Source organism: Vulpes lagopus, chromosome 8 (assembly GCF_018345385.1).
Source record: "Vulpes lagopus strain Blue_001 chromosome 8, ASM1834538v1, whole genome shotgun sequence".
NCBI lineage: Eukaryota > Metazoa > Chordata > Mammalia > Carnivora > Canidae > Vulpes > Vulpes lagopus.
The window spans coordinates 2,752,453-2,776,866 of NC_054831.1; the positions used below are offsets into that span (position 1 = coordinate 2,752,453).

At 66.4% G+C, this 24,414-nt stretch overlaps 2 protein-coding genes across 2 annotated transcripts in view; both read right to left on the reverse strand.

The window, feature by feature from the left end:
• Positions 1-1,274: 1,274 nt before the first annotated feature.
• KLHL30 (kelch like family member 30) lies at positions 1,275-12,466 on the reverse strand. Its single transcript, XM_041768284.1, has 8 exons — positions 12,359-12,466; positions 9,760-10,584; positions 8,297-8,432; positions 6,481-6,567; positions 5,814-5,969; positions 4,922-5,110; positions 4,075-4,220; positions 1,275-2,778 (listed from the first exon to the last, which is right to left on the reverse strand). Exons 2-8 carry the CDS (start codon positions 10,531-10,533, stop codon positions 2,527-2,529), a joined length of 1,740 nt encoding a protein of 579 aa, XP_041624218.1. The 5' UTR covers positions 10,534-10,584; positions 12,359-12,466; the 3' UTR covers positions 1,275-2,526.
• A 1,910-nt stretch (positions 12,467-14,376) lies between these two features.
• ESPNL (espin like) overlaps positions 14,377-24,414 on the reverse strand; it is a 29,261-nt gene continuing 19,223 nt past the window's right edge. Inside the window, 3 exon segments of the mRNA XM_041766057.1 lie at positions 14,377-20,003; positions 23,091-23,285; positions 24,000-24,109. Coding sequence (XP_041621991.1) covers positions 18,393-20,003; positions 23,091-23,285; positions 24,000-24,109 — 1,916 coding nt within the window. The 3' untranslated portion in view covers positions 14,377-18,392.

Below are 24,414 nucleotides of genomic sequence, written 5' to 3' on the forward strand. Positions count from 1 at the left end.
GGTCCCAGTCCGGGGATCGAGTCCCTGCGGGGAGCCTGCTTCTGCCTGTGTCTCTGCCTCTCTGTGTCTCTCATGAATAAATAAATAAAATTTAAAAAAAAAGAAAAGGGTCTCGTCTGGGAGGTACTAGAAAAACCAAGTCCAACGGGAATGGCTCAAAGCATCCTTGTGCCTGGCTCATCTGGGAAGCAGAGGGAGCGGAGCCTGAGCTGACTGCCTTGGGCCTGGCTCCTGAGGGCCCTGCGTGCCACTCTTCGCCCACCGAGCTCTGAGGTCTCCTGGGGGTCTCAGTTTACCCGACCACTGCCTGTGAGAAAGCACCCGCCCGCCTGACAGACGTGAGCTCTTTGGGGCTGGGCGGGTGGTCTCACCCCTGTGGGCCTGAGAGTTCGGTGGACTTTTGCACACGTTCCAAGGTTATACGTTTTCCTTTCTAGACTCCCACACTAGCTCCCAAACCAGGGGGCTTTGATAAGGGAAGAGGGTGGCTTGGCTTGCTCCACAGACATTCCCTGTGCGAATGTCCACGAGTGTCTGTCTTCCGTGAGAATCCCCTGAGTGTCCAGTTAGTGTGGTAGAAATCTTCCATTTGCCCGTCCTGGTGCCCTGGCCACCCTTCACCTGCTCCCTGCCAACGGCCTGCTCTCTCCCTTTGATTCTGGTTGGGTCTGGCCAGCAGGAGCCACCGGCAGGGGGCTGGGGGGCAGGAAAGAGTGAGGTTGGGGCATCTGCTCTGCTACGTCGTCCCCACTGGGCCGCAGATGACGGGGGCACAGGCTGTGTTCCTTTAGCAAAGGCCCCAGATCCTTGCACCCTCTCCCTCCAGCTCTCCGGAGGCTGTGGCCACTCATTCCCACACAGAAGGGCAGGGGCTGGTGACAGCTCCCCACTGTCGTTAGGTTCCCCACTGGGAGCCTCTTGAGCCCTGCTGAGTTCTTGCCACCCGCCCACACCTGGGAGGAGCCCCTTCGTTAGACTGTCCTCCGTTACTCAATTTCACGGGTCATCTGCTTCCTTCTGGGACCCCATAGGGCACAATGGGGCTGACCCGGGTGCCCCTGAATAGGGGCGGCTCAGCCAATCAGACGAGGGGCAGTTTGGCACCCAAAGGTGAGGAGCAGGCCCTGGGGTGGGATGTGCTTCCCCACCCCAGGCACTGCCCCCCGCCCCCCGTTGCCAGGAGGTGTGCAGGAGCCGAGGCAGGCCATAGTCTAGAACACACCCTTCAACTATCCATTCGCGATAAAAAAAAAGAAGTCCATTGACACATCAAGTCTTTTGAAACGGTATTTGGCTGAGTCCCTTCAACAACTGTTCAGAAAACGTTGCAGAAGATGTCCGGACGGAAAGATTCGAGGATCCCGGAAACCATCACCTTCATTTTCATCCACTCCACCCGCTGACCAGGCGGCCTCAGATCTGGGGCTCTTGCTCCTTTGGAAGCAGCCCCCCGGGAGGCCCTGCTCTAGGCCCTGGGGGGTGGGAGGGGGAGGCAAATTCAATTCTCCCACAAGAAAGGGGCAAGAGGAGGCAGGTCTGTGACAAGGTGGCTGTGGAGGGACCCAGGGACTCCTTCCCCAGAATGCGGGATGTCAGAGGCCCCTCTGGTCCCCAGGAGGCTTCGAAGAAGAGCCTTCAAGACAGGAAACTCAGTCCAGAGGGACGGGGAGGTCCCGAGCTCAAGCAGGGCCAGGGCTGGAGGCGGGCTGGACCTAGGACCCCCGACTGGAGCCCGTGTCCCTGACGCAGCTCGCAGCAGCCGGTGAGAGCCCCTCCCTGGGATACCTCGTTACGGACCCTGAGAAGGAGCAGGGGCGCTGAACCGGGTCCATGTGGGACCCCAATCAGACTCGGGGGCTCTGGGGCAGACGCGAGGCACCCAGAGTCCCGCCACGTGCTGGCAGGAGGAGCCCCCTGGGTGCGCCCCTCGCTTAGGCGGCACCGGGAGCGAAGCACCAACAAGAGGCCTCCCCAGAAGCCGCAGCAGGACCCCCTCCGCTCCCCTCGAGGGCCTGCACTGGGCACTTCCACTGTCGCCTTGGAGAAGCAGGGGAACTCCTGGCCGGAGAGCAGCCCCTCTGCTCACCCTCGGTCCCCTCAACACCCACACAGGCAGCGCCCCCTCTCCTGGCCCCGCCCCGCCCCGCCTCCTCCCTTCCCGGGGCGGGGGACGTGCAGCCTGAGGCCCAGAGACGGGCCGCTGAGGGCCGTGGTCACACAGCTGTGGGCCAGGCAGGCCCAGGGGCCCGGGCCGACGCACCCCGGGACCTTGGCTGTGTGCTGCAAGTCCTTCAGGAGCCCCGAGGGGACACACACCGGGGACAGTCACCATTGGAGAGCGCAGGGTCCTGCAGTGCTCAGCCCAGCCCCTGGGCTCCCGCCCGACGTCAAAGGGCCTGGGCCGGAGCCCGAGCCTCGCTGCGCGGTGAGCGCGGTGGCTGTGGGCACCCGGGCGGCTTCCCTGGCGTCCCCGGGGGCCGGGCCCAGCCTGACCAGACACAGGTCGGGGCGCAGCTGGGCCCCCACTCAGTGCTCCTGGGCCGGGCCGAAGGGCTGCGTCCACCTGGACACGTCCAGGAAGACGGTGCAGGCCCCGTGGTAGAGCCAGAGGCGTGGCAGGGAGCCGTGGCGGGTCCAGGCATCGCGCCCGGGGTCGTAGGCTTCCATCTCCACGTGGTAGTCGCCGTCCATGCCCTGCCAGCGGCCGCCCGTCACGTACAGCGCGTCGCCCAGCGGCACCAGCGCGCCGTTCTCGTGCAGGCTGTGCAGCGACTGCACCTGCGGGTGGGCCGTGGTCAGGGCCCGTGGGGCGGCAGCAGGTGGGGGGGGGCTCGGGTGGGGCACGGGGATGCCCTGCGGGGACGCGGGGACGCCGGGACTCCTGCCACCTGGGAGCTCAGCCAGGCTCCCTGTGCCTGCCCCGCTAGTGGGGACAGCCCACTGCGCTTCTCTCCGGCCCACAACCCCAGGACACTGTTCCAGGCCCCGTGGTCTCTTAGGCCCCAGTTCACTGGTGGGGGAAGCCGAGGTGTCAGGCGGGGTGGGGGGGACATGGAAGACTGAGCCTGGAGCTGCGTCCCCGGGCGAGTTCTGGGCCGGGCCTCTCTGGGACGGGACAGGTGTGGCCACAGCTCTGACCCCAACACACACACACGAGGGGCCGCTGGGGCCCTGGGACCCTCACTTGGCCCCGTACCTCTTACCTCAGCCCTGGCCTTAGAGGTGCCCTGGGCGGGGCCTGTGAGGTGAGGGCCAGAGGCCAGACAGGTGTGGGCGCTCCTGGAAGAGCCCAGTGTGCGCGGGAAGGAGGAGGCCCGGTGGTGGCCTCCACGTGAGGACGCTAACGGGCAGCCCACCCCCCGCCAGGCCTGCGGAGGGCAAAGCAGAGCCCTTCGTGGCTGCGATGCCCCCCGGAGCAGCGGCGTGGGCCCTGCAGAGGCCTGGCCATGGTCCAGCTGGGAGGGCCCAGAAAGAAAGAAAGTGCCCGCCTGGCAGGGGCCACCCTGCACCTGTTTTGTCCCTGTGATGGGGGCCTCCGGGCAGCTGAGTGCTGACGCCCGGGGACAGCTGCAGGCAGCAGGGTGGCAGGGGCCCTGCTCTGGGCCAGCCGGCCAGGGCCACCTCCTCAGGCCTCTAGGAATTGAAAATCTTAAGGCAGGTAGGGCAGGCCCGGGGTGTCGGGCTAGTGCTGAGGCCACTGCCATGGGCTCTGGACACCATCCGTCCTCTCCCTGCATGGCCACCCCATGGGGCCCGGCCAACCAGGACAGAAGGGCCTTCTCAGCCACAGCTGTCCCCGAAGCACCCCTGGCTCAGCCTGGGTTTGCTCCCAGAGAACAGCCCACCCCTGGGGTGCTGGGGACAGAGCACCCCTGGGGACCAGGAGCCCTCGGTCCTTGGCTCTCCTGTCCTCACGGGGGCTCAGCCCGGGCCCTGGGCCTCAGCAAGCCCTTCACTGTCGGCTCCCGTGGTGACACCCCTAGCCCCCAGCGTCCCCAGGGCCTCTCTGCTCTGCAGTGACAGGAGTCCTGGGCGGGAGGTGGTGTCGCCCTGGGAGGCGAGCCTGACACCCACCTTCTGCCACAGGTTGGCCCCGGGGTCATACACGTAGACCTTCTTGGTGTTATCGCCAACCAGGTAGAGTGCTCCCTGCAGTGCGGCGCAGCGCGGTGACGACAGGTACTTGGGGAGGAAGGGCGAGGCGATCACGCTCCATGCATCTGTGGGGACACGGCACGGGGCCCACCTTCACCAGGGGGCTTGGACAGCTCAGGTGGCTACGGGCCCCACCGGCCCTGGGCACCCTTACACCCACTCTGCAAAATGGGTTCTATAGTCATGTCCCCCATCCCGGGGATGAGGGGGTGAGGGGCAGGGCCAGGAGGCCACTGAGCCACAGAGCCCAGCCGAGCTCTACCCGGGCCCCGGGGCCCAGAGCCCAGGCGGGCGCCCACCAAGACTTGCAGGTCGGGCCACTGCTCCCGGCCTGTGGGGCCAGTTCCAGGCAGACGCAGCAGCCAGGTGGCGTTCAGGACCTGAGATGGGCTCCCCGTCACCTGCCCTGGGAACTCTGCCTCCCGGCCCCCACACCTCGAGGCTGGGGGGGGCTGTGGCTCTGTGCCTGTGACCCACCCCCTGGGTCCCTGCCCCTGGGCTCCCGCCTCCCTCCCCTGCCTCATCCGCTCTGATGGGGCTGCAGCCATCTGTAAGAGGCCTGTGACTGGCGGCTCCCTGCACCCCCGGGCCCACCCATCCCCGGGGCCCCCACCCGCCTGCCTGCCGAGTGGGACTGTGGCCTGCAAGGAGGGGTTGGGTGGGGGCCCGTGGCTCCCTGCCTGCATCCCCTGCCGCTCGACCCCAAGCCATGGTAGCAGGGGCTGGTGGCCCTGCCTGTCCGTGCCCCGGGGCCCATGTCCCCCACCTGTGACAGGGTTGTAGCATTGCAGGGCCAGCGCGTTGTACTTGCAGGCGCTGGAGCCCACCAGGTACAGCCTGGCCCGGCAGCTGGCCGCAGAGAAGTTGCTGACATACTTGAGGGCGGGGCTGGCGGGCGTCCAGGTGTCTGTGTAGGGGTCGTAGGTCTCCACCTCCACCACGTCCAGAGTGGTGCCTGCGGGGTTGGGGGGTCAGGGCTGCGAGGGGCCGGGGGGGATGCTGGAGGTTGGGCTCAGGCCCCCGGGTGTCCTCTCCCGCTCTCGGGGCGGGCTCGGCAGCCATCGCGGGGGATGGGGCTGGCCGGGACAGGTGGGGCTCTTGGCAGTGGCCTCAAGGCCGGTCCGTCACCCACAGAGGCCTCGGCAAGTGCTTGCTCAGCCGATCCTCTTGTTTTTCAGTATTTATCTAACTGGAAGGGTCCCCGGGGTGACTCCTAGCCACGGCTCTGGGACGCAAGAGGGGACAAGGTGGGCCTCTGTGCTCAGGCCGGGGGTGCAACGGGAGAGGGGGCACAGCGGGGGTGTGTGTGTTGTGGGTCTCTTGCCCCCAGGGGCTTCACAGAGGGGGTGACCCTGAGCAGAAGGTTCTGGGGATGGGGGTGCTCGTCTCTGCCGGCAGCTCAAGGCTGCAGTGCGCCCCACCATCGCTCTGTTTCCAGGATCCACGCTGGAGTTGGCTCTGGGGGCTCAAGCCTGAGCCTCCCCCCGGGATGCCCAGGTCGCAGGGGGCACAGCCCGGCTTACCGCCGACGGCGAGCTCCCGAGGGCAGCATGGGGAGCCGTGCCTCTGCGGCCCCTGAGGTCAGCGGGGCTCCCTGGTCCCCGGCGAGGCCATGGGCTGGGGAGGCTCCCAGGGGCTCTGGGAGCAGGAGGCCTTACCTCCGATGGCATAGATCTCCCCGTTGAGCGCGGCGCTGGCGTGGTTGGTGCGGGCCTTCAGCATGGGGGCCACCGGCTTCCAGGCGGCCTCCTTCAGGGGGAAGCACCAGGCCTGGGTGGTTGACCAGCTGTCCGTCTTGCTGCCCCGGGAGCCCCCTGGAGAGAGAGTCTGTGACCTCAGTGCCCCCCAGCCCGGGGCTCTCCAGGCTCATCCTGCTGCCTCCCCCCCTGCTGGGTCCCCACGGTGCCAGACTCTGGGCCGGGGCGGGGTGGGGGGCTGTAGGTGGCACAGGGCAGCTGTGTGACCTGGACGGTCCCTCCCTGCCCTGTAAGCAAGGAGGACGGGATCGGTGGTTCCAGATCTTCATCAGCGGCTGCTTTCCCCAATCAGACTTTCTACGGGCCCCCGAGCTCCAAGATACACTAGAGCAGAGGGAGCTCCCCCTGGGGGGCCCCGGGTGCAGGGGCGAGCCAGTCCACCCTGGCTTCACGCGCCACACAGAACGGGGGACGGTCCCCTGTGCCCACGTGTGCACCCGTGGATTTTAACTGTCCTCGTTTGCACATCACAGAAAAGTGTGGAAGGTTCCTGACGCAGCGGAAGGGGAGAGCGGAGTCTCGGGGTGTCAGGCTGGTCAGCTGCCCGACCGAGCCGCCGCCTGCGCACCTGTGACGTAGACGGTGTTGTTGAGCGCCGCCAGGGAGAAGCCCCACTTGTGGTAGTCGGGGAAGTCGGGGAGCGCCATCCACCTCTCTGGCCGGAAGAGACGGGCAGAGGGGTCAGGGTGGCTGAGCTCGCTGCCGGGGCGTCCCCTCGCCACCCCCACACCCGGCACTCTTCCGGCTCGGTGGGAGCAGGGCTGTTCCCTCCCCCTGGGAGGGCCGAGGGGCGGGCTCGGCCGGCTGCAGGGTGGTGGGGGGACACCCTGGCTGCTCCACAAGCCCCCACCAGGCCTGGTGCGGCCTCCCGGCGCCCCCCACCCCACGCCGCCCCCGGAGCCCGGCACCCAGACTGGACACAGGACTGCACCCGGGCTGTGCAGGGAGGTTGCCCTGGCTCCGGGGTCCGGGTCTCGCTCTGACCTGCAGGCGACCTCACTGACCCCCTGGGTTGGGTCCCACCGGCCAGACGGGGTAGCGGGTCAAAGGGCCTGACCTCTGGTCACTAGTGGGTTAGAACACGGCCACCATTCGTTCATTCACTTCCCCACTCATCGTTCATTCCTTCACCCTGAGCACCCTCTGCGCTGTGTGCCGGTGGGGGTGCCGGGGTCACCCAGGGTGCCGGGGGCCTTGCAGCACACACGGCGAGTCCAGACCCCAGCTCTCGCGTGCCGCTGTGTGGGCCCGGGGAACCCAGAGCCTCCGCCCGGTCCTCTGTGCAGGGGGTGGTTCCCACCTCACCGGGAGGCGGGGGGAGCAGAGAAGAGGACCTGGTCCGTCAAGGTCCCTGAGGACTACTGTCACTACGGCCACGGGCAGGGTCACACACCCACGTCGGGCTCAGCTTCAAGAAAGAGCTACGTGAGCCTAAGCTGAGACGAGAGATGAGCAAATGCTTTTCCGACGAAACGGCCGCGTTTTGGGCGCTCAGGTCAGGCCTGAGGAAGACCCGGCGTGGGGCGGTCCCCTGGGAAGTGGCCGTGGACTGTTTACGACCGTCTTAGGACGTGCAGATCTCCGGGCCTTGCTGGGCACCTGTCCTCTGGGCAGGGACTGCATGTCCCCCTGACTCATGTGTGTGTCACCCCAGGGTGAGGCCTGCGCGGCCGTCACCAGGCCTTTGCCTGTCAGTGTGCCCCCTGCCGTCCTCCCCTCGGGCTTGGAGGGACAGCTGCTCCCGGGTCGAGCCAGCAGAGCTCATCTCCTGACGTCAGCGCCCAAATCCCCTTGTCAGCCCCTGACCTGGGACAGCCGGCCTCACGCGTCCTGGAACCCGCCAGCCGCTGACGCCACGGGGGTGGCTGGTGACCGGCCCGGTGGCCCCGGGGCACCAGCAGAGGCTCATCAGAGCTCCCGGAGGAGCTGCCAAGGGCTGACGTGGCCCCTCCAGAGACTCGGCTACCCTCCTACCCCCCCTTACCCGGGTGACCCTGGGTTGGGGCCCCAGCCCGTGGGGTCCTCATTCCAGCCACGCCAGGAGCCCGTTCCACAGCGAGGATGACCTGCTGGAAGGCCGCGGCTGGGGCTGTTGGAGCTGACCTCGTGCCCGGGCTCCTACCCTGCGGCCCACCTGCAGCCCCGCTGCCTGTCGTCCCTGGGGTCAGGGTTCCCGGGCACCCAGGGCGCTTTGGGCAGCAGACCCTCCAGGGCCCAGGAGGCCGAAGCTGGGCCTTGGCCGGAGGGTGAGGGGCCCACAGAGCCCCGCTGTCCACCTCCCCTCCCCGTGACGGCCTGCTCTCTGTGCCCGTCACTCCCTCCCCCTGCACAGGGGACAGGGGTGGCTCACGCGGGGCCGCGGGGACAGCGTGAGGGGTACTCACTGGCCTTAGTGTTGTAGAAGGCGAAGTTCCTGGGGTGAGGGGTGGGCTCCTCGGCACCCTCCTCGTCCTCCTCCAGCGCCCGCCCGCCCATCACCACCAGGACCTCGTCCAGCTTCTGCGGGAGGGCCAGCAGCGCCTGGGGGGCGGGGGCAGGAAGGCGGGGTTAGGGCGCAGGTGACTGCATCCCCCCGCGAGGGGCCCTCGGTGCTCCCAGGCCTCGGGGGCATTTTTTAAGGCAGGACTTCTGGGGGCAGCTGTGTTGGTGCACACGCGTGGGGGGTGGGAGCGTCTGTGCCCGTGTGTGTGTGAGCACATGTGTGTGAGCACCGTGGGGCCGGGGATGGTGGCAAATGCTCAGGACCGGGGGAGATGGCGCAGCAGGTGCACGTGTGCCCCGAACCTGAGGGCCACTCCCTCCCAGCAGCCCCCGCAGGCCTGCTAGAGGCGTTCCTGCACCCACCCGGGAGCCACCCCGACTCCGCCCCCGGTGCCTCTCCCGGGCCAGCATGTGGCTGCTGAGCTAGGATGACCCCGGCCGGGCGGGACTTTCGGAGGGTTCCCACCGGGTTGGTAAGGAGCCACTGCCCCGAGCTCCCGGGACCCCAGGGCTCCCCCGCGTGCCTGCCCCCCCCGCACAAGGTTGGACCTCCCACGGCCGCAACTCCAAGGGGTCCGCCTCGCGGGGACAGGGTCCCAAGCTGGCGCCAGCCCCAGGCCAGCCCGCTGTGCCCCGTGGTGCCTGACAGCAGCACCCGGTAGTACTTTGCCGCCACCCACCCTGAACCTGGCCTGAGCCACAGCTTTGTCTGCAGACTTGACCCCTGAGGACTCCTCCAGAGCAAGGCCCCGAGCCGGCTGCCCAGCCACAGACGGATTCATTGGCTCTGTCACGCTCGGTCACGTCCAGCGTGTCCAGAGCTGCCCTGCCTGCCAGGCTCGCCGCCAGCAGATAGGAAATTGCACCCCATGAACGTTCAAGCAGCTTCCTAAGGGGCAGGTGGTGGCCCGCTGCCATGCCCATCTGTGCCTCTTCACCTGTGCACAAGCTGTGCCATCTTCCTGGATGGTTTTCCCTCCTGCCAAGCTCCTATTCCTCCTCTGGGGCCAGGCTGAGAAGCCGCCTCCTCCAGAGAGCCCTCCCAGACTGGCCACCCCTCCCGGGATGCCCACAGCCCAGCTCTGGCCTTTCTCATGCTGCCTTCGGTCTGCTCCCAGGTTTGTCCCCAGCGAGCTGTGGGCTCTGACCCGGGGTGAGAACAAGCGCTCCTGGGTTCCCCTTCCTCCCACGTCCAGGGTGTGGGACACACGGGAGCACAGGGGGTGAATCGCGATGCCCTCACAGGTAATCAGCCCAAGGCAGGTAGAGTTGCAAGGCTGAGGGCCCCTTGGGGCCATGCGCTCTGTCCTCTCCATCCCCGTGCAGGGTGGGGCCTCCGGGGCTCCCCTCTGTGCCCCTCGCTCACCTCATCATGGCCCTGGGACAGGGCCGCCCGGCACACCTCTGACTCCTGGATCAGCGGCTCCGTGGCCAGCAGCTGCTGCACACAGGCTCTGGGCACGGCTTCCAGGCGCACCAGGCTGAGCAGCTCGGGGAGGTGGGCAGCCCGGCCCCGGGGGTCGTGGCGCACCCAGCGCAGCAGGGCCTCCAGCCGGCTCTGCTCCGGCTGCACCTGCAGCAGCTCGCTGGCCAGGCAGGTGGCCAGCCGGTCCTGGGGCAGCTCCAGGAACTCGTCCTCCTGCGCCACGGCCTCAAAGTTCTCCCGCAGGAAGGCCCAGGCCTTGGCAGCCACACCCAGCAGGCCCTGCTGCTCCCCGAACTCGCAGATGCCCAGGCAGTTGGTGGCGTCCAGCTGCTGCTGCAGGTAGCGGCCGCAGACCTTCTGCACGGCCGGGAAGTGGAGGCGTGCGGCCGTGCGCGTCAGGGCCTCCACGTTGCCCTGAGTGATGGTCAGCCGGCCCGTGTACACGAAGTCCACCAGCTGCCCCACCACGGCCGGCTCCACGTCCCGCAGCTCCACGCGCGCCGAGAAACTCTCGGCAAAGTCGCCCGCGAACATGGCGTGGAAGTAGGGGCTGCTCAGCGCCAGGAGGCCGCGGTGGCAGGGCAGCTCGCGGCCACCCACCAGCAGCGTGACGTCGGCCAGCTTGGGCTGAGAGCGCAGCCGCTGCAGGCCGTCCAGCATGTCCTGGGCGTGCGAGGGCAGGTGGAAGTCCAGGTCGTCCACGGTGCGCACCATGGTTGCGGCCGCCGCTGGCGTGGGGCCCTGCCACCCACCTGCACCCCGGTCCTGTGGAGACAGGAGGGAGGGTCAGCGGCGCAGCACATGGCTCATCAGCCCGAGTCGCCCATCCGTCTGGCCGTTTCCATCTTCAGCCAACACGGGCTGAGCATCGTGGATGTGGAAGTGCCCCGCCCGGCACCTCACCTCCCCCGCCCCTGGGCCTGTGCGTTGGCTCCGTGTTAGTCCCGTCTTACAGGAGAACGTTGAGGCTCAGAGAGGGCCAGAGACCTTCCCCTGGCCGGGCAACCGGGGCGGGACGAGGCCAGCTGGACCCCGCCAGGACTCTGGGCGACGCAGGACAGACCCCCTGGAGCATGGGGATCCCTGTGGGCCCCACCTCCAAGTGGCTTCCTCTGCTCCCCGATCTGACCCTGCTGGGGAGGGTGATGAGGGCCTTTGAAAGCTTTCCTGCCCCACCGATCCTCGCTCCCCACAGTTACATGGAACCTGGGACTGCCGTGACCTTGCCGGGTGACCTTGGTCCTGGTTTCCTCAACTGCAGATCCAGAGGCTGGTGGGGGAGGGGGCCCTGTGGTCACAGCGCTCCCCACGTCTCAAGGGGGACATGTGCTCTCCCCACCGGGCCTGTGCGACAACCCCACAGGCAGGGGCTCCTAGGGTCCACGTAAAGGTGGGAAACACGAGCACAAAAGGCTCAAGTCACTAGTCCAAGGCCACGCAGCGAGGGAGTGGGGGAGCCAGGCCCGGGGTCCACGCACTGAACCCCCAGGTTACAGGGTGCAGGTTGGTAAAGGCAGTTGCAATGAAGGGGAACTTTCTGGAGAGCGATTTTGAATCAGTGTTTGTATCATCCGACTCAGCAAATCCACTGCTGGCTTATTTGATTACGTGCATCTTCGTTTCTGTACTCCTGACGTTTCACCCCAAGAAAGCTGCCCCAAATTTCACCCCGTTCTTACAACTGCAAAAAGGCTGCACCCCTGGGAAATGGTCTGTCAACCAGGGGGCGCCTTCCGGGGCCATCAAGGGGAAGAGGGGCCAGCGGGGCCCCCGGGGAGCGAGACACTCGGTGGCATCAGTGTGGTCTAAGTAAGAAAGCCCCGTGAAGTGGAGCTGTGGGTGCCAAGGGGCAGGGAGGGCCCTGCCAAGCCTGGGGCTGAGGCGGGGGTGGGGGCCGGGCCCCTTCCCCTCCCCCCCCTCAGCGCCCCGCCAGAGCGGGACAGGCCCCAAGAACCCAGCCAGGACAGGGCAGGTCGGGGCCCCGGGCCTGACCCCCTCCCGGGGAAGGCCGCCGACAGATGAGCCCCCGGCCACCGCGCCCGCGGTGTCACATTCCTGGCGCCCCCCGTGCCAGCTGCTAGAGCCTCGGGGGCCCCTGGGCAGAGTGCCCCCCAGCTGCCCGCAGGGCCTCGGCCCCGCCTGTTGACACCTGTCCCCTGCGGTCCCATTACGGACGGGGCGGGGGCTTCTGGAGGGTCTGAGCCTCGGCCTCGTTCTGGCCCAGGCCGGGAGTGAGCAGGGCCTGAGCAGACGGGACACAACCGGCCTGGAGCCAGCCACAGCCACCGACTGGACGCTGGGGTCCTGGCTGCGGCTGGAGGGGTGGCCCGGCCTCCCCGCGCCCACCTCTCGGGCCAGGACACCGCGGGAGTGTGCCGGCTGAGCCCGCCCCGCACCCCGAGGGGCCCGGCTTGCCCAGGGCGGGGGCTGTGTCCCCAGCTGTGATCCCTGCACCCCGCGGTATCCCCCCACCATGCTCCTGCCCCAATTCCCACCTCCCGTTCCCCGGTGCCCACCCCCCGAGCCCCTGGGACCCTACCTCTCCGTTGGCCCCTGGACCTCTGAGAACTCAGGCCACAGAGGGCCTGCTGGGCTGGCCTGGGCTGGGCTGGGCCCCACGTGGGCACGGACAGAGGGTATTTTTAGCACCGTCTGCACTGGGAGGGAGGGGCTGCGGGGGCGGAGGTGCCGCTCCTCCCAGGCTGTCCGCTCTGAAGGCCCCGTCAGGGAGGCCGAGGCCTCCGGGCCCCCAGGGACCAGGGCGGACACCGGGAGGCATTCGGGGGGGGCCTGTAGAGCCTGAGCTGGAGGCTCGGGGGCACGTGGAGGCCCAGCTCAGGGCCTGGTGTCCTGGCTTCTCTAAGGGTTCTTGACAGGTACCCAAGTGGCCTTCCGTTCACCTGCCAACCGGGGAAAGGTGACTCTCACGGGGAAATGCAGGTTGGTGAGCAAAGGCTTTCGAAACTCGGGGTCCCTGGGGGTGGTGGGGACATCTTTGGTGGTTAAAGCGGCGTCCAGGGAGGTACGGAGGAGGCGTCCCTGAGGGCTTCAGCAGCTGCTGACGGGGACCCTGGATCCGGAGGCTCCGCGTCACACCGCGGCTTTGGCCTTGGGGCAGCCCTGGCGTCACCGTTAGTCGTGGGAGCCAAAGGCGGCAAAGAAATGGGGTCATCTAAAAATACGGCCGCGTTGGCCTGCAGCCTTGCTCCCCGCGGCCACAGGGGAAGCCCTCCCACCTGGCGCTCGGCCACTGTGGCACCCAAGGCCCTATGCAACGGTCAGGGCGCAGCTTCCCGGCCAGGGGCCTGCGGGTGCACAGGAGCCCGCAGCCCAGGGAGGCCAGGGTGCTGGGATGTGGAGGCTCAGGGAGGCCGAGCCAGGCGCAGGCCTCGGCGGCCCCGGGGGATCGGCCCCATGCTGCCCCAGCACAGAGACACCCCGGCGGCTCCCGGGGAGACGGCCCCCCACCTGGCGAAGTTAGCTGATTTCCCCAGGGCATTAGGGTAGCACGACAGTGGCCCCGTCCTGCCAGCGTGGCCCTGAGGAGATGGGTGTGAGCGGGGAGCCTGGGTCCCTGTTCTCACCACGGGCACAGGGCGGCTACAGCTCGGTCTTACACGGATCACTGCCGCCGCCGACTAGCTAATCAACCACCAGTTCGCAAGGTGCTTCCGTTTCTGCTCGCTCATGCTTCCGGAGTCCACGCGCCCTCCCCGGCCTGTCCCGCTGAGTCACAGCCACCCCAACCCTTCCCAGCCTGCCCAGTTCACCCCAGCTCAGCCCAGTTCAGCCCAGTTCATCCTAGCTCAGGCCACTTCATCCTAGCTCAGCCCAGTTCAGTCTAGTTCAGTCCAGTTCAGCCCAGCCTAGTCCAGCCCAGCCCAACTCAGCCCAGTTCATCCCAGTTCATCCCCGTTCATCTTAGCTCAGCCCAGTTCATCCCAGTTCATCCTAGCTCAGCCCAGTTCAGCCCGGCCCAGTCCCGGCCCAGCACCGCCGTCCCCGTTTCAGATAGTCCCAGGATCTCCCAGCCTCCAGCATCAGCCTCACGTGGCCGCGGGGGCAAGGGGCTCATGGAGGTCTCCAGCTCCCACTCGGCCAGGACCACAGTGGGGAGGCCCTGGGGGGACCAGAGTCGTCATTCCCGCCCCGCCCCTGTGCTTGTAGCCAGAACACGAAGCGCTAGTGTGTACCCAGCGCAGGCGGGAGGCGAGAGGACAGGGTACTCTGCTGACAGGGACGCGGGAGAGGCCTAGCGCCTCCCATGACTCGTCAGTTTGGGAAACTCAAAACCAGGCGCTCAAAACACATCTTTATCCACAGATAGCTAACGAGTGGTGCAGTTTTTAAAAATACGCTGCTTAGGGACGCCTGGGTGGCTCAGCGGTAGAGCATCTGCCTTTGGCTCAGCATGTGATCCTGGGTCCCGGGATTGAGTCCCACATCGGGCTCCCTGCATGGAGCCTGCTTCTCCCTCTGCCTGTGTCTCTGCCTCTCTCTCTCTCTCTCTCTCTCATGAATAAATAAATACAATCTTTAAAAAAATAAACAAAAATACACGTTTGTTTCTTTTTATGATGATAAAAATAACATGTTCACTGTGGGGCATTTGGAAAACACAGGAAAAGATGAAGCCGAACACTTCGACCAGGGAAAGACAATCACCGTTAACAGTCTCGCCCGTGTCCACGCTAGGGCGGCTGCGGGTGCGCGGGTGCGTCTTATTTTATCGTTCTATGGTACATCTCCAGCGTTCCTGACGCGATCGGTCGTTGAGAATATGATCTTAAATTTCATCATACTGGGGATGTATCACACCTTAAGAATTAGAAGGGACATCCCGTCACTTCTATTAATGGACATTCGGGTTGTGTCATTTGGGACTATGATAAATAATCTGGGGCCGCCTCTGTGATTCTTTCCCCGGCACAGATTCAGAGGGTGAAGTCACCAAGTCCAAGTGTGCGCTCGTCCTTGCAGCTCGATGCACCTACCACAGGGTGGCCTAGCACGGAGGACGGGGGTAGCTCCCCCGGCAGGACGGAACACGGTCCCCTGCACCCGTTCTGGCACCGTCGGGCTGGGAGGCCATCCAGCGCACCTGACCTGCCCACCCCCTCGTCGTCGTCTGCTTACAATATCTCTTATTCCATCCGGGACTTATTTTGGGCGGGGGGCTGCCATGAGGTCATATACCCACCCACCCCCCCCCCGCCAAATAGTTTGCCAGCACTATCGGGAATGTTGCTGAAATTCCTTCTTTCCACCACGGATTCGCGGTGGCACCTCGCTGAGGGCAGTGGTTTCTGTGTGAAGCATCTCAGCTTTCCGGGTTCTGGTGTGTCGGTCGGAGCAACACGTCTTTTGGGGGTCGGAACCACCGTGCTTGCTGGACTTCTGCTCTACAGTTCTGACGTCTCCCTTTCTGAAATGCCTCTCCGTGACTCTTCTACTCCAAGCTTCCCGTGTGCTGTATTAGTTATCTGTCGCTGCGTAACAAGTGAGCCCCAAGTCTAGCGTCTTCAAACAACAAACACTTGTGATCTCGGGCAGTTTCCTGACTCTGGGAGCACTTTCGCAGGTGGTTCTGCCTCGGGATCTGTCCTTAGTGGGCACCGCGGGGTTGGCGGGAGCACAGTCGTCATCCGAAGGCTGGACTGGGGCAGGAGGCTCACTTCCTCCCTGCACGGGCCTCCCTCGCGGGGCTGCTCCCGGCTCGGCCCTGGGCTTTCCCCAGCGGTTAGCGAGTGAGGAGGATGGGAGTCTCCATTGCCTACTTCTGTCGAACGCCGCCGTACGGGGCAGGAGGTGCACACGGGTGTGCTGTCAGGACGGGGGCCCTGGGGGCCTTGGCTGTCTTTGTTCACTGTTCCTTGCAAGTGAACTTCGGAGTCATTTAAAAAAAGGAGGAGGAAGAGACTGAGTCTGCACTCGCCCTGTACAGTGGGAATCGAAGAGCCGCGTCCTTAGCCACGTTTATTTGAGTCATGAGGAAAACGGTGACGTTCCTTCAGCACCTTTGATACCCCTTTCGTTTTGTCTGCGTGTGTCCCGCACACATGTACGGGCCAGGGACAGAGACGCGGTCCTTCCCCGGTGCTTTGCCAGTTTGCTGGGGGAGGCTCCTGCGTTTGCCCCGTGAACAAGTTCACCTCCCCGTGCCTGGTCCCCTCACCGAAGTCTGCGGCTCTGGGCGCCTCTGAACGGGCTGTGGGGCTTGTGTCAACGGGACGACAGGCCTGCAGGCACCAAACAGGCCCCAGAGCTGAGAGTGTGGCCTTGCTGGGGTCAGCCTCTGACTCCTTCCTGCAGGAACACCTGCTGCCCACAGGTGAGCTGCTAGTGGGCTGGGGGTGGCCAGGACCTGGAACGTCTTAGAGAAACACCCCAGCTTTCCCAGCACCCCCACCCAGATGGGGACAGAGGCCCCGGCTGAGGGACTCGGAATTCCTGGGGCTGCTGCCCAGACACCATGTTTTTGTAAGACTCCTGGGAAGCAGAGTCTGCAGAGGGGCACCTGGGGAGTCACCCCGGGGTGCCCGGCAGAGGTGCCCTCTCCCACCTCCCAGACCTCAAATCTGGGTCTGAGCCACCACCTCACCCCTCTCCTGGCAGCACACCCTGACCCCAAGTCTCCCTGGAACCCAGGATGGTGGGGGGTGCCCCCTGCTGGCCTTGCTCTCACCCCGCTGCTGGGAGACCCAGGCCCCCAGGCCCTGGAGAGACGTGGCCAAGGCCACAAGGAGTGGGCAGGGACACCCCAAGTCAGCTGCACTGGCCCTGTGCCGGGCTCTCCTGAGCACCCTGGGCCCGCACCACCTCTGACCTGAGTCCGCTGCCCCCCCCGCCCCCCTGTTGCCAGACCCTGGGAACAACATGGTCCTGCAGGTGGCACACGAGGAGCGAAGGAGACCTCGGGGTGTCTGGCACCTTGTGACACTGGCCGGGTCCAGGCAGTGACAGTGCTGGGCAGCCCGGCCCTCATCTGGCTCCGTCAGTCACATTTGGGGGCCAAGAGCCTGGAGGTGGCATCCCGCTCGTTAGAACCTGCTCCCTCTCGGGACGGAGCCCCTCCCGGGGGGCCTCACACACCCGCTCCGTGGCCCTGGGAGGGGTAGGGCAGCGCTACACCCCTTCCGCAGATGAGGATGTGGCGGCTCTGCGGGGCCAAGGACATGGCCAGGACTGGGGACCAGGCGCCCACCACGCCCAGCAAGCACGATCGTGAAGTCTGGCCGGGACCAGGGGTCTTGAGTAGCCAACTGCCCTACGGAGTGCACGGCGCCCGGCCTGAGCCGCCCCCCTTCCCGGCCTGGGCAGCCCCGACCCCACAGCCCCACCTTCGCAGCTGGCTGGGAGGGCTCTGTGTGCTCCATCTGACAAGTTGCGTGCCACCCTCCAAGCTCTGCGGGCAGGGAGGGCACTGCAGGGCATCCCTGTCCCAAGGGACCACGGCTGCGGTGAGGGTTTCCCGGGGGAAGATGCTGGAAGCTCCTCCCCACACCCCGCCTGGTGGGGCCACTGCACAGCTCACCTACATCTCTCCCCTGAAGCCCCCTGCTTTCCGCACCAGCCATCCTGGGGCCCCACGGCCTGGGGGGGGGCATCCTCTCGGGTCTCGTGGGGGCTGCGGGACAAGCCACATCCCGTGGCCGCCATTTGGGTTTTGTCCCTGTGCTTCTAGCGCCCTGTTCACTCTATGTCTTTTCCTTGGTCCCTCGTGGATGGGGTGGACGACGTCCAGGGGCCACAGTAGGGGCCGTACCTCATCGCCCTCTAACGTCCGCCCCCCCCCCCACGTGCTCTCTGGGTCCAGCAGCTCAGAGGCCCTTCGGCCCCTGCCTCTCTGGGGAGAGCTCCTACGCCCCGTCCCCTGAGCCTGCAGGTGGGGCTCTGGGGGACGGGATAGGAGGCCCGCATGGAGCCTTCCTTTCAGGGCCAGATGCTCTGGAGTGGGAGCAGGACACAGCAGCAGAGCTGACAGCAGGTGACAGCAAGTGGCTGCACTGACTGCAGGTGCGCCAGTGTGGGCCTCGCTGCGGCCCAGAGACTGGGAGGGCCTGGCAGGAAGGCCGCTGCCCATCGAATCCCGATCTCACCAACCCCCAGCTCTCCCACGTCACAGATGGGGACAGACGGGGACAGAGGACTGGGGAGGTGAAGGGCCGTGGCCCAAGGTCAGGGGGGTGGAGGAGGCAGACGCAGGCTCTGGTTGTGGGCAGGGGAGCACCAGCGCTGGAGGAACCGCGGGGTGGGAGAGCAGGAGCCCGGGCGCTGGAGGGAGGCCCCCAGGAAGCGGACTAGCACCCCGGTGCCGGGGGACAAGGCGGGGCCCCGGGGCTGGGAGGTGGGTCCTCTAACTCCAGGGACCCTGGGGGCGGGCGGGGCCTCCTAGGTTCTGGGTGAGGATTCTGACTCCCAGTCGCCCAGCGGAGGGGCCCGTCGGGGCAGAGCCAGAGGCCGGCGTTTGCACACGGGGCTCACCTGGCCACCAGGTGGGTGACAGAGAGGAAAAGAGCAGAGAAAACCCAAACCACCCCTGTCGGCTTCCCCGAGGCAGCCGCCCGGCTGTCTCACTCTCCAAAGCTGAACATCTCGGCTTCCTTCTCCTTCCAGAAGGCGAAGCTCCGGTCGATGTAGCCGCAGATGTCCTCGCTGTTGAAGCTGCGCCTCTGGCCGCCGGACCCGGGCCTCTGCGCGGAGGGCTCGGGGCTGCCGCTGGCGGCGGCGGGAGGCAGGGGCCCCAGGGGCGTGAGGCCCGACTTGCGGCCGGGCTCGGAGTCCCAGGCGGGACCGCGGCTGGAGCCAAAGAAGCGGGCTTTGATGTCTTCGAAGCCGTCGGTCCAGGCGCGGCGGCCGGCGGCCACCTCGTCGGTCACGGCCTTGTGGAAGGCTCGCACGGACTCCCAGCCGTGGGCGCCCAGGTGCTCGAAGACCTCGAAGCAGAGCAGGTGGCGCATCTTGCGCTCCTCGGGCGGCAGGTCGCACTCCAGGAGCTGGAAGTAGCCGAGCATGAAGAGGTCCAGCGTGAGGCTGCCGTAGGGCACGGGCGCCCCGTCCACGTGCGGCAGGAACTGCTCGGGCGACAGGGGCCCGCGGGGCCGCCGGCTCAGCCGCCGCAGCTGCCGGGCCGGCACGTGGGCCATGATGGCCTTCCAGTTGCCCAGCAGGTGCGCGATGATGCTCCGCTGCTGCCACAGGTGGCCGAGCCGGGGGCCCTCGCCGGGCGGTGGGGAGGGGCCCCCGGGACCCCCGGCCGCCTCCTGCGCCTGCGGCCTGGCCCGACGGGCGTCCAGGGTCCTGCAGGCCGCCGTCCTGAGGGCCGGCGTGTAGGCCGACTTCTTCCAGTGGCTGAGGAAGAGCATGACGATGCGCTCCTTGCGCAGGTTGGCCAGGTCGGGGCTGGGCACGGCCCCCGCCTCGGACGGGGCCTCCTCGCAGCTGATGCCCGAGTCGCTGGCCTCCTCGGCGTCGCCCGGCCCGGGTGCCGCTGCCGTTGGGCCGCCGCTGCCGCTGGGGGCCGGGGCTGAGGGCCAGCAGCCTCTCTGGCACTGGCCAGGCGGGGTTCCTGCCTCACAGGGGCCTGGGTTTAGGGCGCAGGGCGGGCCGGGAGCTGCCTCGAAGTGGCCGCGCAGTGTCTGCACGGACACCCCGCACTCCTGGATCTCGCGCTGTGCTGCGCTCCGGGGGGCGCTGGCGGGGGCCTCCGTGAGCGCCTCCTGGGGGGCCCGGCCCGCCGGCTTCTCCTCGCTCTGCAGCAGCCCGTTCATGCCCTTCAGCAGCAGAGACATGCTGCGCACCAGCCGGGCGATGTGGCCGCACCAGAAGGGCAGGGGCTGCTCGCCGGGCTGGGCCTCCGAGGCCCCCGGGAGGCCCCTGGGCTCGGGCACTGGGGCGGAGGCCTCCTCACCCTCTGGTCCCGGCCCCCGGGGCAGAAAGTGGCTGTTGACCGTGATGCTGACCAGGGGAGCGGGCAGCAGGGCCTGCAGCTCGGCCACCAAACGGCCCAGCTCGCTCTCATACTCCTGGCAGCGGCGCCGCAGCTGGAGGTCGGCGATCTGCTTCTCCAGGTACACCAGGTCGTCCTCCGTGAGCAGCTCCCCGAAGGGGCCCAGGATGGCCTGGTGGGTCTGCGAGTACCGCCAGGCCGCCTGCTCCGCGGGGCCCACGCTCCTGCTGTCACCCTGGGCACAGAGACGTCAGGTCAGAGGGGCTGGGGCCCACGTAGCATCGCCGCAGGGAGAGGGCCCCTGAGGGTGGCCTGGCCGCAGGCGCTCCTGGGGACCCCAGCCCAGCCCCCAAATACCAGCTGGGCCTTGCCTGCACTTACAGTATAAATGAGGAGATTGGCCAGCCTCAGTCCCGAGCCTGGGGCTCAGGGCAGCCACTCGCCCTGTGGGGCCCAGTCCTCTCATCCCCCTAGTCTCATGTCCTCACTGTTCAGTCCAAAGGGTCTGTCTCCTCAGAGCCCTCCCAGGCCCTCCCACCAGGCTCCAGAGCCTTCTGTGGTTGGGGAGCAGCCCCCAAAGAGGGGAGCCTCTACCACTCTGCTCTGGGGTCTCCTCGTGGCTGCCCTGGCTCCAGGATCCAGCCCTGCCCTCCATGTCACGGCCCGGGGGACAGACAGACACAGAGGAACCCTGAGCTGGGCTTCTCTGGGCGGGGGCTCTGTGCCAGCCTGATTACAGCTCGGAGCCCCCTGATTACAGCTCAGAGCCCTCGGATACAGCTCAGAGCCCCCTGATACAGCTCAGAGCCCTCAGATACAGCTTAGACCCCCTGATTACAGCTCAGAGCCCCCAGATACAGCTCAGAGCCCCAGATACAGCTTAGAGCCCCCTGATAGAGCTCAGAGCCCCAGATACAGCTCAGAGCCCCAGATACAGCTCAGAGCCCCAGATACAGCTCAGAAGCCCCTGATAGAGCTCAGAGCCCCTGATATAGCTCAGAGCCTCCTGATTAGAGCTCAGAGCCCCTGATACAGCTCAGAGCCCCTGATAAAGCTCAGAGCCCTCTGATTACAGCTCAGAGCCCCCAGATACAGCTCAGAGCCCCAGATACAGCTCAGAACCCCCTAATTCAGCTCAGAGCTCCCAGATACAGTTTAGACCCCCTGATTACAGCTCAGAGCCCCTGATACGGCTCAGAGCCCCAGATACAGCTCAGAGCCCCCTGATTACAGCTCAGAGCCCCTGATACAGCTCAGAGCTCCCTGATATAGTTTAGACCCCCTGATTATAGCTCAGAGCCCCCAGATACAGCTCAGAGCCTCAGATACAGCTCAGAGCCCCCTGATTACATCTCAGAGCGCCTGGATACAGCTCAGAGTCCCAGATACAGCTCAGAGCCCCCCAATACAGCTCAGAGCCCCAGATACAGCTCCAAGCCCCCAGATACAGCTCAGAGTCCCAGATACAGCTCAGAGCCCCCCAATACAGCTCAGAGCCCCAGATACAGCTCCAAGCCCCCAGATACAGCTCAGAGTCCCAGATACAGCTCAGAGCCCCCCAATACAGCTCAGAGCCCCAGATACAGCTCCAAGCCCCCAGATACAGCTCAGAGCCCCAGATACAGCTCAGAACCTCCTAATTCAGCTCAGAGCCCCCAGATACAGCTTAGACCCCCTGATTACAGCTTAGAGCCCCCTGATACACCTCAGAGCCCCCTGATAAAGCTCAGAGCCCCCAGATACACCTCAGAGCCCCCTGAAGGAGGCCTGGGTCGGCCTGCTGCCGGGCAGTCCTCTGCCCTGATATGTTCTGATCCCTTGGCCCAGCAGGCCCAGGGCACTGGGCAGAGCCGCAGGGATCCAAAGGCTGGGATCCCACTCCCTCTCGCCGGGTCAGCATTGTCCAACACTCCGGGCTGACAGATGTCGCGTAGCCATCAGTCCCCTGCGGCTACAGAAATGGAATGTGGCTCATGCGACTGAGGAGGCGGAGCCTGACTTTTGTTTCATTTTAATTAATTGAAATGGCCACAGGTGGCTGGCATGCGAGTTGGGACAGGGCCGCTCTAGACCAAGGGTTCTAGAACACACATCATTCAGAAGGAATCCCACCCTCTAGGTCCCACGACAGCTATAGGGGACCTGCTACCACTCAAGTCAAATCACAGCTTCTCTGTTCAGATTCCCAAAGGCTCCCTAGCAGCCCGAAGGGGAGCAGTCCTGTAATACCCGCCTGGTCTCTCTCTGACCTCACCTCTGCCCATCGCACCCCGCTCACTCTGCTCCGAGGCACCAGCCTTCTCTGGTCCTCCCTCTGGCGGCCTATTCACGCCTCAGGACCTTTGCACTTGTTCTCTCTGATTGGAATCACTTGCCCCAGGTTCTCACAGGGTCCTCTCTCATTTCTTCCTAGCCTCCCCAGAGAGGCTGCCCCTGAGCACCCACAAGGAACACCCCCTCCTCTTTGTAGGGCTCTGCTTCTCTCCTTGACTCCTGGAATCACCTGCCCCGCCCCCAAGCACCCAGCGCAGCTGCCCAATCACCCTGTCTCTCCTGCTGGAATATATGGGCCGGGCCGGGAGGGCTGGGCCGGTCCCCTTCGCTGTCTGAAACAGGGCCTGGCCCAAGGTAGAGGGGGGATGAAAAGCGTCAGAGAAAAGGACACGTGGCCGTAACACCTGCGCAGGTGAAGAGGCTCCCAGCTCCCTGATCGGGTGCAGCTTCACCGTCCGCCAGAGGAGGAAGCTGGGGCTGCAGAGAGGCACGCAGTGGGCTGCCTGGGTCACCCCACCTTCCACGTCTACCTGCCCGGACAAAGCCTCCTGCCCGCTGCCACTCTACCCAGGGCCCCGCCCCTCCCCCTCTCGCCCCGCCCTTCTGCCGCAGGCCCCGCCCCTATCCCAACCGGCCACGCCCCTCTTCCGCTCCTCCCCTCCCGCCGGCCCCGCCCCCTCTTCCTCCCCTCCCACTAGCCCCGCCCCCTCTCCCGCCAGCCCCGCCGCTCCCCTCCCACAAGCCCCTCCCCTCCCCGGGCCCCGCCCCCATTCCCCCTCCCCGGCCCTCTCCCGCTCCTCCCCTCCCGCCGGCCCCGCCCCCAGCCCCTCCGGCCCCGCCCCCTCTTCCTCCCCTCCCACTAGCCCCGCCCCCTCTCCCGCAGGCCCCGCCCCCTCTTCCTCCCCTCCCACTAGCCCCGCCCCCTCTCCCGCCGGTCCCGCCCCTCCCCTCCCACAAGCCCCTCCCCGGCCCCGCCCCTATACCGCCAGCCCCGCCCCTCCCCGGCCCCGCCCCCTCTCCCGCCCCGTCCGGCCCCACCGGGCCCCACCTGGGCCTGGGGGGCGGGGTCTGCGCCCAGGCGCGCCTGCAACTTCCGCACCATCACCTGCCGCTTCCACTCGGGGATGGGCCTGCCGCGCTCGTCCCGCGTGGGCACCAGCCCGTCGAGGTCGCCCGAGGGCAGCCTGTGCAGCTGCAGCGCCGCCAGGCAGTCTGGGGCGTCCCCCGCCGCCATGTCCTCGCCCTGTGCAGACTAGAGCTGGTCACTCCGAGCCCCCGGGGGACCCCCCACCCCGGCCGGTGCAGAGGGCCACACGGGGTGAGCAAGGCCCAGGGAGGAGGCCGTAGCGGTGAGAAGCCCCAGCCTGGTGTGCGTCTGCCTCTGAAGGCCAGGATTCCCCGTGTGGGCTGTGGGATCCAGGTGTGTGCGTGGGGATCGCTGGCTCAGAGATGCAGCCAGAGATTCCTCCCCTTATGTGCGTGGCAGAGAGAGAGGAGGTTGCCATGTGGACGGGCAAACTCGTTTGGGGTACAGTTACATAGACAAAGTCTCGGGGCCAATTCTGAACTGCAGGACTTGTCAGAGCCTTTAATGTGTGCACTGTAACTCTCCAAGAGAGGCAGCACTTTGCAGCACTTCCCAGACTTGCACAGAACATCTCAGGGACTGAGAGTTCCTGGGACCCATTCAAGGAAATGATGGGTTGGATTTATAATGGCCTCATGCCCAGAAAGAAAAGGAGAAAGGGGTGCTGGCCTCCGCCAGTGGATTGTGGTCTGGGTGGGAGCCCCTCGGGAGGAGGGGGTAGACTCCAGGCCCCCGCCCCCCGGACATCTGCATCTCTGCCCCAGAGGTGACTTGGCCTGGACCCCACAGGACTCTGTGACGGGAGGCCAGTGGGGCTTTGAGGGTTGGCTGGGGAGACGGGGAGACAGGGATGTGGAGGTGGGGGCGTACCGTGGGGACGGCCACGGTGCTGGTGCTGACCCGTGGGGATGCTGCTCGGACCGTCTGCTCCCTTGGAAGAGGCTGGTCAGGCTGGGCAGGCCAGGGGCTGGGAGTCACTACTGCTGAGGGAAGGGAAGTCGAGTCACAGGGCTTCCCCAGGAAAGCAGGGGACAGGGGTAGAAAACGCTGGACCTGGGGCAGCACTGGGCTTCCAGAAGGGCCCCTAGGCTTGGAGCCGAAGACCCAGCCAGTCCCCCAGAAAGTGCCCGGGGCCCCGGGCAGACTTACTCATCGCTGGGTGTCCCTGGGCACCTGTGGAGCTCCCCGGGCCTGGCCAGTTAGAGAGCCTGCGTTTACCCTCCAGCCCACCCCGCACCCTGTCCCTGGAGGGTGGTGGGAAGGATTAGGGTCCGGGGGTCTAGGG

Coding starts and splice junctions, on each gene's coding strand:
- KLHL30 (XM_041768284.1), bottom strand. CDS start 10,533: ATGGTGCGCACCGTGGACGACCTGGACTTCCACCTGCCCTCGCACGCC. Junction 6,568..8,296: donor CTTCTACAACACTAAGGCCA/GTGAGTACCCCT, acceptor TCTTCCGGCCAG/AGAGGTGGATGGCGCTCCCC. Junction 2,779..4,074: donor GGGCCAACCTGTGGCAGAAG/GTGGGTGTCAGG, acceptor GCCCACCCGCAG/GTGCAGTCGCTGCACAGCCT.